Consider the following 19,717-nt stretch of genomic DNA (forward strand, 5'->3'; position numbering starts at 1 on the left):
ACGGCCCATCTGGGGTGAGCAGCTGTGGCCTGACTGTGTTTGAGGGCATGGCTGTCCACAGGCAGGTGTCTGCTGGTGATCCTTGTGTGTCTGGGTGTTTATTTGGCCCTGGGGTCTGACGTGGATGACTCTTGGCTGCTGGCCAAGAGTGTCTGATGCGGGACAGTGTGTATCTGCCTCTGGACACTTCCGGCCACTTGGCCTGGGCCTCAGCACTCAGTGCTGCCTTTTCCGGGCCAGGTCCCCATCCCCCACCCCCGTCTAGGACTTCCCAGCTCCAGAGGTCATTGCTGCTGGCGGCAGAGAGGCTGCCAAAGCAAACCAGCCCCCGTGACTTGTAGGAAAGCAGCGGGGGGAGGGAGGGAGGGCACGGGCGGGGGTGGGGTGGGGAGGGAGAGCAAGGGCGGGGGCAGGCGTCGGGACTGGGGCTGGGCTGGGGACACTGGAGGGGCAGAGGCTGGTGCAGGAGTTGGGGTGCGGGAGGGGCCTGGGGCACGGGCTGGGCTGAGGCCGGCCTGGAGCTGGGACCTCCTTGTTCAGGAGTTGGACAACAGGTGCAGGAAATGGCGGGGCAGTGGTGGGCCTGGGGCTGGGCAGAGGGTGCTGGAAGGGGCAGGGGTGGACAGGGACGGGGTTCAGCCTGAGCTGGGGCAGGGCGGGGGCTGGGCAGGAGGCAGGCGAAGAGGCCGGGGCAGGGTGGGCTTGGGGCAGCTGGTGCCCTCCCTCTGGGTCCCTCCAATTCCTAGTTCCTTCCGTTGGTCCTTGTAAGCACCCCCAGCCTGCCCTGTCTCCCCAGACCCCCGGCCCTCAGGCCAAGCCAGTCCCAGCTCCTCGTCCCCTCAGACCGGCACACCTGAGCCCCGTCCAGGCCGGAGGCAGGTTGCTGGGCCGGCCTGGTCCAGCCCCCGCAAACCCTGTCCCACCAGCCAGGTGGCCTCCAGCGCTGTCAATCCCTTTGCCCGGCCCCTCCCCGCCCCTTCCCCCGCCTCTTGCCCAGCCCCCTCCTCCTCAGGTGAGGCAGCCAGGCCTAGCAGGCCCCGCGCCACCGCCGCTGCCTCTGGGGCCGCCGCTGCTGAGGGGCCACCATGCTCCTGCCCAGGCCTGGAGACTGACCCTAAACCGGCACCATCTCTCAGCTCCGCCCCCACCTGCCGGACCCCAGGGTAAGGACCAGGGTCCTCAGTTCCAGTCCCCAGGACGTGGGCCCCCTCACCCAAACCCGCCCTAATGCTCAGCTCCCAGTAGAAGGGCTCCCAGGGACCCGGAGAGTGGGCTGTCAGGCTTCTCCCCAAGGAACTCAGAGTTCTAGCCCCCTGTTCTTCAGGCTCCAAGATCGATCGTCCCCAGTCTCCTCCCTCAGACCCCGGAGTCCAGGCCCCTGTGCCCCTCCTCCGAAGGAGGGCTGGCCCCCAAACCTCTCTTTCCCCAGGACCCAGGAGTTGAGGCCCCAGCTCTCCTCCTTCAGACCCAGGAGTTCAGAGCCCTAGTCTCCTCCTCACCCAGGCCCAGGCATATGGGGTCCCCCAGGCCTACAAATCCAGGCATCCCCCTGGCTGCTGGTCACACACTGACCCCATCCTTGAACCCAGCCTAGTCTGTGTCCGTGATCACGGCGTGCTCTGGCCGGGGCCCAGTCCCTCAGCCTCCCTGGATGGGCGCCTGGGACTGGGGGCACAGGGGCTGGCCTGGGCTCCCCCAGGCCCTGCCTCCCCCCGTTCATCTCCCCACAGGTCCCGCCCTGGCCCAGGAGGTCAGCCGGGGAATCATTAACTAGAGGCTGTGACATGGCGGAGAAGGAGGGTGAGTACCCCTTTCCCTGAGCCCCAACTTTGGCTCTGCCTGGCGCCCTTCCTTCTGTGCTTTCTTCCCTGCCCTCCACCCCCTTGGAGACCCCTCTCTCTGGCACCCCTCCTGGGGCCCATCCCCACCTGCTTCTGAAGCCTCCTCTACCTGATTAACTATTAACCAAATTTTCTGTGGGGCTGTGCCACCACCTGCCTCCCTGCCACCCCATATGACCTTCCTGGCTCCTTGCCTCAGTTTCCCCTCATCCCCCAGTGATCTCTCAGCTACCCCTGGACCTGTCCTCTACTTGGGGCCAAGGTGGGGAGACTAGCTATCATAGTTAAGGACACAGACTCTGGAGTCAAATACACAGGCTTGCATTCGAATTGGCTTCTGCCACTTTTTTTGCTGTGCCATCTTGTGAAAGTGTCGTCGTTTCTCTGGGCTTCATTTCCCCCCTGGGTCAAGCATAGATTCTAATTCTACCTGCCTACCTACCTACCTACCTACCTACCCACCTACCTACCTACCTACGTGAGGTTGTTGGGAGCACGGAACACACACAAGGCACCAGCATGGGGCTCAGCGTGTAAGACAAATGCGGTGCACCAGAGCTGTCGTGGAAGGGGTCGGCCGACTTGGAGTCCTGGGACCCAAGACCCCCACCGATTCCAGACATTCCTCCCACCTCCTCACACTGTGGGCAAAACAGCAGAGGGAGGACTTTGGACTTGGTCCGGATGGATGGAAAGGGGAGAGACAACAGAGAAATTACTCCAGGGATGGTGGGGAGAAACCACATCCTCGGAGTGGCGGGCACTCGAGGGCTCATGGAAGCCCCTGGCAGGGGCTCCAGACACCCTGGCTCCTTCTTACCCTTGTCCACACTTGGGAGCCAGCTGGAAGGGCCCAGTTAGGGGTGGCCTTTCCTTTCCACGCTCCCCAGCTGGGGCTGACTCCCTCTCTTCTTCCTGGAACCAGGCTAGCTGGGTTTGGTCCCAGGCAGTATCACTTTCTAGCTGTGAGGCCCTGGGCAGGTGACTTACCCTCTCTGGGCCTCGTTTCTTCCTCTGTAAAATGGAGACAGTACTAGTGCCCACCTCAGAGGATGGTGTGAGGATTTACATGCCGTGATAGGCAGGAAGCCGTGGATGGGTTGGCTGAAATGATGGATGTAGAACACTGGCCTCTTTGGATCTCAGCACAGCTAGCAAATCAGAGCCCAAATCATTCAGCTGTGGCCCAGAGTAAATCCAGGCTCCCAGTGGCTCGGGAGAAGGCGCTGTGCCCTTGCTGAGCAGGTGGGCAGCAGAGCCCTGCACCTTTGGAACCATTCCTTCCTGGAGCCCACTGAAGGGATCTCACCAGGCCTGGGGGCTATGGGTGAATGAACCAGGGATGAAAAGCAGAGCATGTGCTGAAGGATGGCCAGAGACCGGCCTGGGGACAGAGAGAACTGAGGCACAGTGGGCTTCAGTGCATCCCCAGGCAGCTCGGGCCTGGCCTTGGAGGGGAGTCCTGCTGTCGTTTCAAACCTAGACACGAATGCTGAAAAGTTCTGGTGCTGTGGTTACTTGCTGGGTGACCCCGGGTAGGTGGCTACACCTCTCTGGGCCTCCTTTCCTCATCTGTAAATTGGGGATGGTGATAATGACACCTTCCTCATTAACAATCGCAAGGGTTTTAGGAAACTGCAGGATGGGGTTAGGACAGGGCTAAGGTCAGTGTAGCTTCTGAGAACCATTGTGGCTGCAGTCGTGCTGATGTTTGTGTTACCATTCTGCTGGGTTTTTTAAAAATAAATCTATTTATTTATTTCTTTAGGGCTGCGTTGGGTCTTTGCTGCTGCGCGCGGGCTTTCTCTAGTTGCAGCAAGTGGGGGCTACTCTTTGTTGCGGTGCATGGGCTTCTCATTGCGGTGGCTTCTCTTGTTGCGGAGTGTGGTCTGTAAACGTGCGGGCTTCAGTAGTTGTGGCACACGGGCTCAGTAGTTGTGGCTCGTGGGCTCTTGAACTCAGGCTCAGTAGTTGTGGCGTACGGGCTTAGTTACTCCGCGGCATGTGGGATCTTCCCGGACCAGGGATGGAACCTGTGTCCCCTGCATTGGCAGGCGGATTCTTTTTTTTTTTTTTTTTTTTGTGGTGTGTGGGCCTCTCACTGTTGTGGCCTCTCCCGTTGCAGAGCACAGGCTCCAGACGCGCAGGCTCAGCGGCCATGGCTCACGGGCCCAGCCGCTCCACGGCATGTGGGATCTTCCCAGACCGGGGCACGAACCCGTGTCCCCCGCATCAGCAGGTGGATTCTTAACCACTGCACCACCAGGGAAGCCCCATTTTGCTGTTGAAGTACACCTAAGGCGAGGTTCTTGGTGCTCCCTGGAGACTTAGAATCAGAGGAGGTGATATCTGAGTTGACACTCAGGATAAGGAGGGAGTAGGTAGGTGTGCCAGGCAGAGGGAAGAGCAAGGCTAACAGCTGGGGTGACAATCTGCCGGGTGTGCAGTGGCACGTAGCTAATTTGGTATTTCTGTCGGTAAAGTTGGAGATGGAGCTGCGAGGGTGATTGAGATCCATTAGGACTCTTTTTGGTGAGAAGCTGGCCCATGACTGGGCAGTGCCGGGTCTCTCCACGAGATGGCGCTGGTGGGTATTCTTTGTTTTATAAGTACTGTCGTTTTGGTTGCTTTTTCGAACCGCTTATCAGTTGTCTGATAAGGACCCATATGGCTGTGTGGGAATTTAGGAAAGCATGTTCAACCCCCAAATCTCTAATAGCCATGCTTACATCCTAGAGGGGCTGGCACCACGTGCCGAGGGCTTTAGACTCTGTCCTGGGGAGCACTGGGGAGTCATGGAGGGTAGGGACAGGTTGGATTTGGTGTTTAAGAAGGTCCCCTGGGGTTCCATGTGGAGGCTGGGCCAGAAGGAGAGACTGAGCCCAGGGGTTGGATGGGGTGGGAGCAGGGAAGGAGAGAGTGGGCGGGAGACACTCAGGAGGCCTGTAGCTGAGGTGGGAGGGAGGCGTCCTGCAGATGAGGGACAGTCCTGAGGATGAGGGCCTCTGAGACGGGACCTGGAGATTTGGGGAGACATTGAGGCCAGTATGGGACCTGGGAGGTGTGAAGGACCTTGGGGATTCAAGTGGGAAGCATCTAAGAGACTGCAGGACCCCCGATCTAGGACAAAGGAGAGTCCAGGGCTGGGGACAGAAAAGGGACACAGGCTGTGGAGGTGGGTAAGACAGACGGGAGTGGGGAGGCATGAGGGGGAGGAGGCCATGGCCGCCCTGGGGGCCCCAGATTTCAGGGAGTGTGTGGAGGAGATGGAGAAGTAGGGGGAGAATCAGAATCAGGCACGGGCGGTGTCCCAGAAATCAGACGGGGAGAGACTTCCGTTCAGGAAGTTGGAGTTGTGTGCAACGAAAACAGACACGGAGCTGTAGATTGAACGGAGTTTTAGAGACAAGGAGCCAAAGATGTCACTTGGGAGGGTTTTGCAGCCAAATGGCGGGGACAGAAGCACTGTCCTGTGAGAAGACAAGGGCAGCCCAGCGCCCTTGGAGGAACAGAGAGCAGAGCCTCAGGGGGAAGCTCGGGGGTCCTGGCTTACCCAGCCCTTTCGCCCCTGAGGAATCACGCAAGGACGCTGCTGCCCTCTCACACAGTGAGGACGCTTTCCTGCCTCAGCAAAGATAGGCGGTGAGAATGCCTCTCACGCCAGGGACTCAGAGCGAGGATGCTTCCTGTCCCACCAGAGGCACCTGTTTGGGGGTTGCCCGGAGTCCCCTGAACCAGAAGGCATGAAAGCAGGTTTTGCCTCTCACCTTAAGAGACACAGGGTGGCAATGCTTCCTGCCCCAGCAGACATGCCAAAGCCCCTGGGCTGGGCTCTGAGTGGCCCAAAGCTCTGTAGGCACATCTGAACACAAAGGAACCAGGACGAGCCTGACGGCTAGGGGAGCCAAGACCTCCCACTGGAACCAGGAAGATGGTTGGGGGTGGAGGTGGGGACCTCTGTCCTCAGGGAGACAGGAAGGGGTCAGCCAGCCGGGGCTGGGCTGGGCTGGTTCACTGGGGCCTCTTTGGAGGGAGGAGAACCTTGATGGGAATGGCTGGGCTCTCAAATTCTTAAGACACTCAGACAATAGCCATCCCAGGAAGGTGCTGGACTGCTCCCTGCTCCATTCCGGGTGCTGGCCTGGCCCTGTGCCCATCAGCCGTACTGCCACGACACAGATGGCAAAGCTGGGAGGTCCTGCAGCCCTGGGAGGGCCTTGCAGATGCCAAGGGCAGTCGGGTGCATGCCAAGCCCAGGAAAAGCTTTCAGCTGCCTTTTCCCTTTGGTCCTCCTGATCTCTAGCAAAAGGGTTGGCTTTTCAGCCCCAGGGCCCCTGTTGCACTGGGAATAAAATCCCTCTTGTCCGGGGGCTGCCAGCCCTCCCCAGCTGGCCCCAGCCTTGGTCCCACTGCCTTCCCCAAGCTCATGCCATTCTGGCCACATCAGTGGCCTCTCTTGCCCTCTAACCCACCATGCTTATTCTTGCCTCAAGGACTTTGCCTATGCTGTTCCCTCTGCCCACTGTGCCCTTCCATGAGAGGTCTTTGCTTGGCTGGTCTCACCCCTCAGGTCTCCGCTCAAAAGTCACTTCTTGGGGAGGCCCTTCCTGAACATCCCACAGAACACTGCCACCCCCAACCCACATCATTTTCTTCATAGACTTTGTCACGATCTGGAAATTATCAAGTTCATTTACTTCTTTACTTGTTTTGGTTTTCCCCTCACTTTACACACATGAGAATGTGAGCTCCATGAGAACCAGCATCTCATCTGTCTTGTTTTGGGATATGTCTCCAGAGCCTAGAATGGTGCCAGGTACTCAGTGGATGCTCAATAGGACAATGAATGAATAAAGCCCCATTTTACTGATGAGAAAACTGAGGCCCAGAGAGGTGAAGGGAGTTGCCCAGGACCACACAGCTCTAATGATTTTAAAGACATTTATTGACCAATAAAAAATGAGAAAAAAAATAAATAAAATTATTTATTGAGAACTTGCTATATGCCAGCCACTATAGCACAGGGAGGATGAAGGAAATACAGAAGGAAATACAGAAATACAGGAAGGAAATACAGAAGCGCAGCGTCACTGGGGAGGAGAAATCCCTTAAGTGCCAGGAATATAGGTAGGGAGGGCGGCAGCTGTCCCAGCCACGGCTCTTCCCAGCTGGAACACTTGGGGGGCTGGACACCTGGTTGTCCTCGCCGCAGGGGAGGGACGGCCCTGCCAACTGTTCACCCCAGGAAACTGGGCCCAGGGCAGGGCAGGCTCAGGCGTGCTAAGTTGGCCTGGGGGCAGGGCAGAGCTGGCCCCATGCTCAGATCTTGCCACAATGAGGACAGACCTGGCAGTGGCCCCAGCATGGTGTCTATTGCAGGTGGCCGGACTGTGCCATGCTGCTCTGGACCCAAGGTGGCAGCTCTCACTGTGGGGACCGTGCTGCTCCTGACAGGCATTGGGGCAGCGTCCTGGGCCATTGGTGAGAGTGGACGGACCCCTGCGCCTCTACCCTCCCCTGCCCCCTGCAGTTCCCAGCCTACCTGCCCTCACCTCTGCCTTCTCTGCAGTGACCGTTCTACTCAGGAGTGATCAGGAGCCGCTGTATCCAGGTGAGTAGAGCATGCTGAGACCCTCTGGGGAGCCCTGGAGGAAACCCATACCTGGTGGGAACTCAATGAAAGGATTTGTTTGAATGAATGCACGAATGCCTGCAGGAATGCTGGTAGTGCTCATGCACTCGTATTGTTGCTCTAAACGCTTCACTTGTCTAACCCAGTGTTTTTCAGACTCGCTAAATGTGTTACCCGTTAGTGCATCATGAAATTAGTGAGCTGAAAACCACACTTTAAACAGTATGAAATAGATTTAAAAAATCAGAGTGCATCTCTCTCAGTAAGAAGTTCTGTTAAGCTCTTCTTTTGGTTTTATGAGGGTGGGACCGTTATTCTCTCCATATTACAGATGGGGAAACTGAGGCTTAGAGCAATGCCATAGTTCACCCCAGAAAACAGACGTTCAAGGCTACATCATAATGTAAAAATGTGTTTCTTATTACGGAACGTGGTCAAAACATGTTTGAGAGGTACTGTATGAATTCAGCCAACCTTTTTCTAGCTCTCCTTGGAGGTAGCTGCTGTTATTATCCACATTTACAGATGAGGAAAGTGAGGACCAGAGAGGACACGCAGCTGGTAAATGATGGGGCCACGAATAGCTCTTTGACTTGACTGGTAGAGATGTATCTGCATGCAGGTGGGAAGGAGTGGCCACACAAATAGATGCAGAAACTCATTGTGGAATGAATGAATCTTCCCAAATGCCAACTCCAAGCTGCCGTTCTGTGGCTCAGGGCAACAGGAAGAATGGGGAAGTTGGGTGATGGGATGCATTTTTCACTCCCACAAGCCTCATCCAGTTCCATAAAGGACTCAGCTCACATTAAGAGCAGAAATGAACATCTAGACAAGGAAAGCCACCATCAAGGTCAACCACCACAGTTGACACTTAGAGAACATTTACATGTGCCAGGCACAGGCCTCAGGGCTTTGCAGGTATTGATTCATTAAATCCTCCCCGCAGCCCATTTTAATATGGGGAAATGAGGCTTGGAAAGACCAAGTGACTTGCCTCAGGTCACTGGGATGGGAACCAGGCAGCCTGGATCCAGCTCTTGTGTAGAACTACTATACTCTATTGTTTCTCAAGAAACAGCCAAGTGAGTTGCCATAGTGACGGCTAACGCATGCCAGGCCCTGGCTGCAGCCTTTGCACAAGAGCCCTGTGAAGTCGGGGCCATTATCATCATCCCCATTTTGCAGATGGGGAAACTGAGGCCCAGTGAAGTGAACTGACTTGTCCAAGTCCACACATTGAATAAATGGCAGGGCAGAGGGGTCATGCACTTCCCAGAAGCTCACTACTGCCACTGGGCTAAAAGGAGCCAGGCTCCAAGGCTCCTAGGGTGTGGGCCCCTCTCCATCCTCACCTCATGCTTGCTTCCGGTGCCCTTCAGCCTCCAGCGCATGGGCAGCTCTCACGCCCTCAAAGGACCCTCCCTGCACCACCTTCTTTCCCGCTCACACCCCGAGGCAGGTTTCAGGGTCCTGCACCATCACTGCTGAGCTGAGGCTCACACCTGTCTTGCCCTTTCTGGTTCTCAGAGTCCTCATCTGGAAACTGGGAGTGAGAATTAGAGGAGGTAATGATCCGTGCAACACTTGACTCTCAGCCAACGTGGTTAACATGGGCTTTTGTGTCTCATGCTTCAGGCTGTAACTTTCCTGAGCAGGGCCTTTCTGCCCCCAGGCTCCACACCGCCCCCCCAACCCCACCCCGCTCCCCACAGCCATCCTGCTGCCCCTGGTAAAACCCTCCTCACACTCAAAGTTCATGATTTACTCCTGGTGAATTTCAGGAGGGCAGGGGCATTTTGTTTACTGCCCCAGACAGTGTCGGGCACGTAGTAGGTGCTCAGGAAACCTTTGCTTAATGAATAAGCATGAGGACAGATCGCTGACATGAACCAACTTGTCCTGGGCCTCCAGCTGGAAAGTAATTAGGCCATGATTCAGACCTGGCTCTGGCCAACGCCAGCACCGTGCCCTTCCATTATACTCGAGTTTTTCAAAAACGTTGGGAAATTACCAAATGAACAAACAAAAACAACCCAGAAATGATATCCCCACCTCACTTTTCTGGGATTTTCACACCTCTAAATATATCAGACAATTTGGTGAGCAAACCAGGTGACCCAGAACATACTTTTTGCATTGCTTAAAATAATACAAACAAGAATAAAGAGTTTAGAAGTGAGAAACAGTGGCACAGAATATAGTTTTAAAAATACTTGGAGGGGGCATTTGATATTCCCTCTTCCCTCCCCCCTCCCTCCAAATCCATCCATAAAGTGATAATTTTTTCCTAAAACCTCACACTTTCTGGAAATCACATTCCTGGAGCACTGAGAAGTCATTTAAAAATAAGAATTCACTTCCACCCGCAGTTGGTGTTTCAGACCCCAAGTCTTGGTCTAGGGGCCTAGCGGGTGGCGGGCACCACCCAACAGAGGTACCAGGCATCCCTGGGCCCCCACCTGGAGGCCATGACTAAGGCAAGCCAGCCAGGAAGCTCCTAGTCCAGGCTGTGGGTGAGTATATTTAGGGTGGGGACAGGTAAGGGTCCATGTGAGAGCCACAGGAGCAGGGAGTATGCAGGTAGGCAGGCCTGGGTTCAAATCCTGGCTTTGCAGGTTCTTAGCTATATTCCCTCGGGCAAGTATAGCCTCTCCAAGGTTCAGTTTCCCCATCTGCAAGATGGGCACAGAAATGGTCTCTACCTTCCAGGATGGTGGTGGGATTCAAAGAACCCCCCAGATATGACACATAGCATGGGGTCAGCCCACTGACATCCCCAGGAAACATAGCCAGTGTTATTATTAGTGTGCCATTATTGTTTAACCCTCAGGAGGGAAGTCGCTTGAGAGGCTGTCTAGGGCAATGTTAAAAGCTTGGGGTTTGGAGTCACTCAAGCCTGAATGCACATCCTCTGTCTGCCTTTCTCTGTCCTTAGCAGGATAGGGTTCTCCCTGGGAGTCCTGCCTCCCCTCGTCCAGATCTGTGGGGCTGTGGGAAGACTGCTCAGCTTGGGTGTGGCCTCACCAAGTTCTTCCTACGAGGATGCAAAATTGAGTTTGCACCAGATTCACGTTCCCAGAATGTGCTCTCAGAACACCAGCCATGCAGGAGGCTCAGGAAAAAAGGGGTCCACAGCCGATCTTTCCCCAAGCTTACTCCTCCCCACCTTCCCCATCTCAGCCAGTGGCAGCTCCATCCTTCTGGTGGCTCAGGCCAAACACCCTGGAATTGCCCTCAGACCCTCTTTCCCTCACAGCCACATCCAATCTCAGCAGACCCTGTGGGCTCCACCCACAGAATCTATCCTAAATCTAAACTCTGTTCCCCCCCGCTGCCCCGACCCTGGCCCAGCCTCCATGCTCTCCCTCCTGGACCATCACACAGCCTCCTCCCTGGTCTCCCTGCTCCCATCTCATCCCTACAGTCTGCTCCCCACACACAGCCAGAGGGAGCCTGTGAAGCCCTGAGTCAGATCAGGGCCCTCCTGGCTCAGAGCCCTCCTCTGGCCGCATCTCACTCCTGGTAAAAGCCAAAGTCCTAGTGTTAATCTAGTCTTGTCTCCCATCTCCCCTCCCCTAGCTCACTCTGCTCCAGCCTCCTTGCTGTTCCTTAAACATCCCCCGTGTCTCCCCCCCCCACCACCTCTTTGGGATCTTTGCACTTGGCAATTCCTTTGTCCTGGTTCTCTGTTCCCTCACCTGTCTTCTTACCTCCTTCAGATCTTTGTTTGCATACCACCTTCTCAGTGCAGATTTCCCGGCCCACCTGTTGGAAAGTGCAACCTCCTTTCCCTCAATGCCAGCACTCCCCTGCCTCTGTCAAGCTTGATTTATCTCCCTGGCGCCTTCTTTTGTGACACACCATCTATTTGACCTCTCTGTCCTGTTTGTTATGCATCTCACCTATTGGCCTTTGAGCTCCTCAGAGCTGGGGGTTTTGTCTGATTTGTTCATTGCCCAAAATAGAGCCTGGCACATACTGAGTGTTTGCTAAATGTAAATAAATACGGCTAAGGGCTGTGACCTGGCTTAGGTGTCGACAAGGGTCCTCTGACCATTTGAGGAGCAGCCTGTGAGAGGCTGAGGGGAGCATCACTTCTCAACACAGTAAGCCCCAGGCAGGAGGAATCCCCCCATAAGCTCTCTCCAGCCTTTCTGTGTATCTCTGCCCTACCTCTTCTCAAAGTTTGTGATGCTGTGTTTGGTTGGGTGATTTTTTTTACTGCTGTCTGTCTCCCCCATTGGTGGACTTTGGTTGGTGAGGGCACAGCCCAGGGTTGTCTTGGTCATCTTTATGTCCCCCGGCATCACCCCACACAGGACTGGGCATGGAGTATGTGTCTAGTTAACACTTGTTGAATGAATGAATGAATGAATACTGCATCCTCTGCTTGGAGAATTATCATGCAGTGTAGTGTGTATTCAAGGCTCTGACAAGTCCTGCAGAAAAAGATAGCTCTTCTCTCTCTCTTTTTTTTTTAAGATTATAGGAAATCTATTTAAATATTTTGGCACTGTGATGTATTAGTCAAGGGTCTTCAGGTTGCAAAAGACAAAAGGAAAATCTAAGAAACTGGCTAAACAAAAAGGGAAATTATTGACTCACTTAAACAACAGTTCTGGGGGTTCTTCAAGCCTGACTCCATCAAGGGGCTTTAAAAATGTTATCAGAAATCTGTTGACTTTCCTCCACATTGGCTCATTTTTCCCCTCCTGGGGGCAAAGATGGGCCCAGGCAGACCCAGCCTCACAAGCCATTCTCCTGGGAGCTTGGTTAAAACAGTTTCCCTCTTCCCAAATCTCCTGGCAGAGTTCCAGATTTCCAGCTCATGGGCAACCAGCTTAGGAATCCCAGTGGTAGGAGGAAGCCCCCTGGTTCCCCCTGGCGGGGCAGCCAGAGTCCCAGAGACCCCGATCTTTGGTTCAACTTGAGTCATGGGCCCTTCCAGACGCAGTCACAAATGTGGGGGGCCCGGGGTGCTGCCATTGGGCCTGCGAGGATTCAGGACTAGACCCACGGGGTCGGAGAAGAGGCCGGTAGGGCTCGGGCAGGAAGGCGACCCAGGCGGCGGTCCTGTCTCCCTGCAGTGCAGGTCGGCCCGGCCGACGCTCGGCTCACGGTGTTTGACCAGACGGAGGGCACGTGGCGCCTGCTGTGCTCCTCGCGCTCCAACGCCAGGGTGGCGGGGCTCAGCTGCGAGGAGATGGGCTTCCTCAGGTACCGGGGTGCCCCTGGGGGTGGGGGGCTGGGGGGCGGGGCCTCAGGCCTGACCCCTGCCCCGCCCAGGGCGCTGGCCCACTCGGAGCTGGATGTGCGGACGGCGGGCGCCAACGGCACGTCGGGCTTCTTCTGCGTGGACGAGGGGAGGCTGCCGCACGCCCGGAGGCTGCTCGAGGTCCTCTCCGTGTGGTGAGGAGGGCGGCGGGCAGGCAGGGCGTGCACCGCCCCCGCACGCACACCCGTGCTCCCCCGCTGTGCCTTTCTTGCCTTTTAATTGGCCTCTCTTTTTGTCTCCCTCTGTGTCCCCATCCCTGTCTCTCCCACAGCGACTGTCCCAGGGGTCGTTTCCTGGCTACCATCTGTCAAGGTGAGACCCTGAAACTCAGAGTCTTCTTCTGAGACCCCCCCGAGGGCAGGGCCACGTCCCATCAGATACCCCCAGGCAGGCCTTATCCTCTTAGATCCTGCAAGGATGAGGCTGTGTCTTCTCATATCTCCCTCCCTCCCGGGTGGAGCCATGTCCCCCTGGGTCCCCCAGGATGGGGCTGTGTCTCCTCAGACACCCTCCCCCAGGGTGGAGCCATCTCCCTCAGACCCCGCAGGCTAGGATCGTGTCCACTCACTCTTTGCAGAGTGGGGCATGACCTCTCAGACCCCCTAAGGCAGGGGGTCCAGGCCTCCCACTGCCCCTGACTGCCCCCTCTCCCACAGACTGTGGCCATAGGAAGCTGCCGGTTGATCGCATCGTGGGCGGCCAGGACACCAGCTTGGGCAGGTGGCCATGGCAAGTCAGTCTTCGCTACGATGGAGCACACCTCTGTGGGGGGTCCCTGCTCTCCAGAGACTGGGTGCTGACAGCCGCCCACTGCTTCCCTGAGTGAGTGTCTCCCACGGCGCTGAGGGGGGAGGCTGGGGAGCGGCAGGGTTGGGGAGGCTGTGCCCAAGCAGGCTGCCACCATCCCCTCCTGTCCCTGGTAGGCGGAACCGGGTCCTGTCCCGATGGCGAGTGTTTGCCGGTGCCGTGGCCCAGACCTCACCCCATGGCGTGCAGCTGGGGGTGCAGGCAGTAATCTACCACGGGGGCTATCTCCCCTTTCGAGACCCCAGCAGTGAGGAGAACAGCAATGACATTGCCCTGGTCCACCTCTCCAGCTCCCTGCCCCTCACAGGTAAGTCTGGGGCTGTTCCTTGGCCTGGGGACACCAGGGGCCAGGAGGACAGAGGAGGGGGCTGGGGCATAGGAATCCATGGTGATGAGGGAAATGATCTTGAGGGGCACACACTGGGCATTCATTAGATGGGGACAATTGGTACAGCCACTTTGGAAAACCGTGTGGCAATTCCTCAAGCAGTTCAACACAGAGTTACCATTTGGCCCGGCAATTCCACTCCTAGGTACGTACCCAAAAGAAATGAAAACACATAGCTACACCAAAACTGGTGCACGAGTGTTCAGACCAGCATTATTCCAAAAGATGGAAACAACCCAGACGTCTACCGTCTGACACATGGATAAACCAAACGTGCTAGATCCATACAATGGAATGATACTAGGCCATAAAAAGGAATGAAGTCCTGATTCATGGTACACAATGGATGACCCTGGACAACACTGTGCTAAGAAAGAAGTCAGGCCCAAAGAGCCACATGCTGTATGATTCCATTCTTATGAAATATCCAGAACAGGCAAACCTGTAGAGATAGAAAGTAGATCAGTGGTTCCCCAGGAGTTGGGGAGGGGCATGGGGATGTCGGGAGGTCATAGGTAAAAGGGGTGATGAAAATGTCCTAAAATCAACTGTGATGGTGGTTGCACCTTCCTATTGCCAGGCAGCCTAGTACCTATATCTAAAACCTCTCTAAAAACCATTGACTTGTGCACTTTAAGTGGGTGAATTGTGTGGTATGTGAATTCATATCTGAGAAAAGCCATTACTCCCCCCCCCCCAAAAAAAATGAGATGAAAAAATTTTAAGTATATGAATGAATCAGAAACTCAGGCGTTATCCGTGTTACAGTTCTCTGGAGCATTTCCTTGCTCTCAATGAGAAAGATTCACTTGGGTGCCAATGTGTCTTTAATATCTCATCTACACATGCCTTTTGGATTAAGAGCAGGCCGTGGGCTTCAGCTTTCAGAAGGCCACTCTGTAGTAGGAATAGTAATAATAATGATAAAAATTAAAAAAATAGTAATGGTGATAATAACGAAGTTACAATAGCGATGATGATGAGCCTTCAGCAGGCAACAGTATGATGATAATAATAATAATGAAAGAATACAATAATAATGATGATAGGATGAACTTCAACACCTGCACGCCCCTCCTGTGTGCAGCCACTGCCCTCAGCACGTCCCAAGCATGCACTCATTTCATTGTCCCAACAGCCCGGGGAGAGTTGGTTCTCTTATTATCCTGTTTTTTTTACAAGGGGAAAGGTCCCAACACAGAGAAGGTACATAATGCCCCCAATTCCCACAACTGGCAAATGGCAAAGGTTTGAGCCCAGGCTGCCTGGCGCTGGAATCAGTGCCTGTAAGCCCCTGGCTGTGCTGCCAGGGAAGTCAGTACTATTTGGTTTGCATTTTTCTTATTTTTATGGTTATTTTTCTTCTGAATGATCCATGATGCTGGTTTTCCATTTAAGGGAGCGATACATGTTTTTCTTTTCTTTTTTCTAAATTAATTTTTTTATTGGAGTATAGTTGCTTTCCAATGTTGTGTTAGTTTCTGCTGTACAGCAAAGTGAGTCAGTTATACCTACACATATATCCACTCTTTTTAAGATTCGATTCCCATATAGGTCATTGCAGAGTACTGAGTGATACATGTTTCTCTTTAAAACAAAACAAACCCTTCTCTTTAGTGAATGGAGTGAGAGGGTTAAAAAGATTGAAGTGGGGAGGCATCCATGGGGCACAGGTGGATGGGGTGGGAGGGGCCTGGGTTTGAGACACACGGCTGAGGGGTAACAGCATGGGCTTTGGGGTCAGGTACTAGCCAGCTCTGTGATCTTGAGCGCGTGGCTTCACCTCTCCATGCCTCGGTTTCCCTCATCTGTTAAATGACTTCTGAGGGTTATTGAAATGATGAAAAGGGTTAATCTGAGTCAAGAACCTACAGCGATGCCAGCGTTCAGTTGATACTAACAATCATCGCTATTGTCGCTGTTTTTTACTAGTACTAGTTACGTGAACATTTCCTATTCGCCGGGCATGCTATTCAACGCGCCACCGGTTTCTCGCTATACACCTCTGGGGGAAATGATTATTCTCTCCATTTTGCACCTGAGAGCTCTGAGCTCAGGGAGGTGAAGTCACCAGCAGGCGGCAGGGAGGGAGGGTGGTGTGGGTTGTGCACTGCACAAGGAAGTCATGTGTCAGGGATGCCGCTCTTACTGTGGACAGGGTGGACTGGTGCGTTTATTATGATGATTTTTTTTTTTTTTTTTTTTTTTTTTTTTTTGCGGTACGCGGGTCTCTCACTGTTGTGGCCTCTCTCGTTGCGGAGCACAGGCTCCGGACGTGCAGGCTCTGCGACCATGGCTCACGGGCCTAGCCGCTCCGCAGCATGTGGGATCTTCCCAGACTGGGGCACGAACCTGTGTCCCCTGCATCGGCAGGCAGACTCTCAACCACTGCGCCACCAGGGAAGCCCTATGATGATTTTTTTGACAGGTGGAAGTCCAGCATCTCAAGATAGTACCTTGTAAAATTTCTCACAGAGGTACCCTCTAGGCAGGGGCAGCCCCGTGGGCCATGGTTAAGAATACAGGCTTGGAAATTGGGCCAAGCTGGGTTCAAATTCTGGCTCTGCCATCGACTCATTGACTCATTCTGAGGCTTTGGACAAATGACATGGCCTTCTTTTCCCCGCTTTAAATGGGGTACTAATAGCTCCTACCTCCCTGGGCTGATGGGATGTTAAAGGAACTCACCCAGGAAGGTGCCTAGTACATCATGAGCTCTCAGTAGAAGGCAACTTCTGCTGCTGCTGTTGTAAAAGAACAGAGGGAAGGGTGGGCCGGGGGCACCAGGGGCAGCTGGCCTGAGGTCTGTACCAGGTGGGGCAGGCCGGCAGGGGTGGGACCAGCGTGGTCTGTCTCACAGAGTACATCCAGCCCGTGTGCCTCCCGGCTGCTGGGCAGGCCCTAGTGGACGGCAAGATCTGCACCGTGACTGGCTGGGGCAACACACAGTACTACGGTGAGTTCCCCCCTCTGCCTGTGAAGTCACTGTTAAGGGAGTCTGCGATCTGGGCTGGGGAAGGGCCGTTGGCCTGCTTGAAGGCCTCATGGCCCAGGGGTGTAGGGGCACTAAGGAACCCGGGTGGGCACCAGGAAGGAAGGGGGGTGTGCATGCCCCCCAGCTTCGTCCAGCCTTGCCTGCACACCCCCAGGCCAGCAGGCGGGGGTACTCCAGGAGGCCCGAGTCCCCATAATCAGCAATGATGTCTGCAATGGCCCCGACTTCTACGGGAACCAGATCAAACCCAAGATGTTCTGTGCCGGCTATCCTGAGGGTGGCATTGATGCCTGCCAGGTGAGGGACGGGGAGGGGCAGCCCGGGCCCCCGCCTCTCCGGGGGTGGAGACACATGGCAGTGGGTGGTCAGGCTCGCTACCTCAGGGCCAGAGCGCTCTGAGACCACAGCCCAGAATCGTCCGAGGAGGGCCTCTCGGCTAGCCATCTTGGCTTCCAGCCAGGCCTTCCGTCCCCTACCAGGGCGACAGCGGTGGCCCCTTCGTGTGTGAGGACAGCATCTCTCGGACGCCACGTTGGCGGCTGTGTGGCATCGTGAGTTGGGGCACCGGCTGTGCCCTGGCCCAGAAGCCAGGCGTCTACACCAAAGTCAGTGACTTCCGGGAGTGGATCTTCCAGGCCATAAAGGTGAAATTTGGGCCCAGATGGGAGCTAGAGGGTGGGAGGGTTTGGGACTCTGAGGAGGAAAGGGAGCCAGGGTGCCCTAGGGAAAGGATAGCCTTCAAAGGGCTCCTGGGGAGGGGAGTTCAGCTGTGGGACTTTGGGGGAAGCCTCTCAGACCTTGGAAGCCCCTAGTTGTCTTTCCCCAGACTCACTCCGAAGCCAGTGGCATGGTGACCCAGCTCTGACCTGTGGCTTCTCCTCGCTGTGCACGCCTGCAGGGCCCAAGCTGATCTAGGTGGCTCCAGCCCCACATGATGGGGTTCACCCTGGGATGGAACATTTTTCTTCTTGGGCCCAGCCCACAGGTTCAAGGATACCCTCCCTCCAAGGTCCTCCACAGTGGCGGGCCCACTCAGCCCTGGGACCACCCGAGCCTCTCCCTTCTGACCCCCATGTAAATATTGTTCTGCCATCTGGGGAGTCCCATCTAGTGCCCCTGATGACAGGATGCTCTTTAAATAATAAAGATGGTTTTGATTAATGTGGTCTCTGAGTTTGCAAATGTAAGCAGCAAATGAGGACATTTTGGGGGGATGGAAGAGAGCAGTTGGGCCTGGCAAACATCAGACAGGGAGTATAATCCTCCAGTTCCTGCTGGCTTAAGAGAAAATGTCTTAATTGGTTCACCTAACTGGAAATGCTCTGGAGCATCTGGCTTCAGGTACTGCTGGATCCAGCTGCTGAATATTTTTCATCAGGACTGTGCCTCACTTCCTCTCTCACATCTGCTTTTCTGTGTCAGCTTCATTTCCAAGCAGGCTCCCCTACAGTCAGAGACAGAGATGTCCCCCCAACCCACCGAAAGTCTTATATGCCATGGATGACTTAACAGCCACAGTGGAAAAAGAATCCTTCTTTCCCATCAGCTACAACAAAAAAGTCCCAGGCCTGGCTCTCCCTGGACAGATTTGGGTCACATGCTCATCCCTTATCAAATCACTGTGCACCTGTGCGTGGGGTGGGGAGGAGGTTTGACTCTCAGGAACTACATGACTTGAGCGTGAGGGGTTCTCCAAAGGAAAGTGGGTTGCTCTTTGAGAAAAAATGGTTGTAGATGCCCAGTGAAAAAAAGACATCCACTGTGGATCAACATGGGAAGAGGGCCCTGTAGGGAGGAGGCAGGAGCACCAGGCCCTGTGAGCACAACCTGAGACCCCCATCTTTTCATCTGGGCTGGAGGTTGTTCTCAGTTTCCCCTGGGACCCACTCTGTTCCCTAGAACATCTGCAGACCTTGCTGGGACACCAATGGCCACCAGGGGGCGCTACTGCCCCCCAAACTACGGGACGTTAAGGAGTTTCTTTGGTAGTCTTGTCCAGGTGTTGCTGGACACCAGATGCTCTGCAGGAAAACACCCACCAGGTGCCTGTTTCCCATGACTTTCTTTTCTTTCTTTTTTTTTTGGCTGCGCCGTGGGTCATGTGGGACCTTAGTTCCCCAACCAGGGATTGAACCCACACCCCCTGCATTGGAAGCGCAGAGTCTTGACCACTGGGCTGCCAGGGGGTCCCTCCCATGACTTCCAATGATAAAAATTAAATGTGTTGCTCATCAGCTACAAGCCCCCAAGCAATTTCCTAAAACAAATAGACACAGGAAAGCCCCTTTGAATAACATACAGACTATCCATTTAGAAAATGCTCCAAGCATCCCTCCCTGGACCAAACTCTTAGGATTTGGTGATCCCCACCATTACTTTGTCCATCAGGAACGCCCCAGCCCCACATCTCCATGCAGTTTTCCAAACGTCTGCATGCTGCTGCACTGTTCTACCCATCATATTTTGGAGATATAATTCGAGACTTGACCCACACGTTGCTTTGTTAGAAACATATTGAGTTACGGGGATGGGACTGTACATTTTCCTTTGTTGTTGTTAGCTGAAAAATGTACTGTATGTGTGTTTTATGAAGTTTGGGGACTCTGAAAGAACATGGTCCACTTTGGGGATTCTGAGCAGATATGACCATGTCCTGGGGGTTCTGAGGGGACACAGCTCACCCTGGCAGGGAGGGGGCCAGTCTGAGTAGACATGACCCTGCTCTGGGTGGGACTGAAGAGGACATGGCCCCGCCCTGGGAGACCTGAGGGGCTGC

At 54.8% G+C, this 19,717-nt stretch overlaps 1 protein-coding gene across 2 annotated transcripts; it reads left to right on the forward strand.

The window, feature by feature from the left end:
- The first annotated feature begins 470 nt into the window (after window positions 1–470).
- On the forward strand, window positions 471–18,100 carry HPN (hepsin). Of its 2 annotated transcripts, none has more exons than XM_082605989.1 (14): window positions 471–554; window positions 1,013–1,163; window positions 1,731–1,800; window positions 7,221–7,322; window positions 7,411–7,452; window positions 12,564–12,693; window positions 12,763–12,885; window positions 13,023–13,063; window positions 13,408–13,573; window positions 13,675–13,865; window positions 16,807–16,902; window positions 17,096–17,238; window positions 17,421–17,585; window positions 17,840–18,100. In XM_082605989.1, the coding sequence occupies exons 3-14, from the start codon at window positions 1,785–1,787 to the stop codon at window positions 17,849–17,851; spliced, it is 1,227 nt and encodes a 408-aa protein (XP_082462115.1). In that variant the 5' UTR covers window positions 471–554; window positions 1,013–1,163; window positions 1,731–1,784; the 3' UTR covers window positions 17,852–18,100. The 2 variants fall into 2 exon arrangements, with proteins under 2 accessions (XP_082462115.1, XP_082462114.1); XM_082605988.1 differs by having other exon boundaries at window positions 473–554; window positions 17,768–18,100.
- The last annotated feature ends 1,617 nt before the right edge of the window (window positions 18,101–19,717 follow it).

The sequence above is a fragment of the Mesoplodon mirus genome (genome assembly GCF_964341445.2).
Source record: "Mesoplodon mirus genome assembly, chromosome: 19".
Taxonomy (NCBI): domain Eukaryota; kingdom Metazoa; phylum Chordata; class Mammalia; order Artiodactyla; family Ziphiidae; genus Mesoplodon; species Mesoplodon mirus.

Bases quoted from the DNA above. Each gene is read 5' to 3' on its own strand.
- HPN (XM_082605988.1), top strand. The intron at 7,453-12,563 runs GTGAGTAGAGCA...GTCTCCCTGCAG, and splicing joins TCAGGAGCCGCTGTATCCAG to TGCAGGTCGGCCCGGCCGAC. The intron at 17,586-17,767 runs GTGAAATTTGGG...GTCTTTCCCCAG, and splicing joins GGATCTTCCAGGCCATAAAG to ACTCACTCCGAAGCCAGTGG.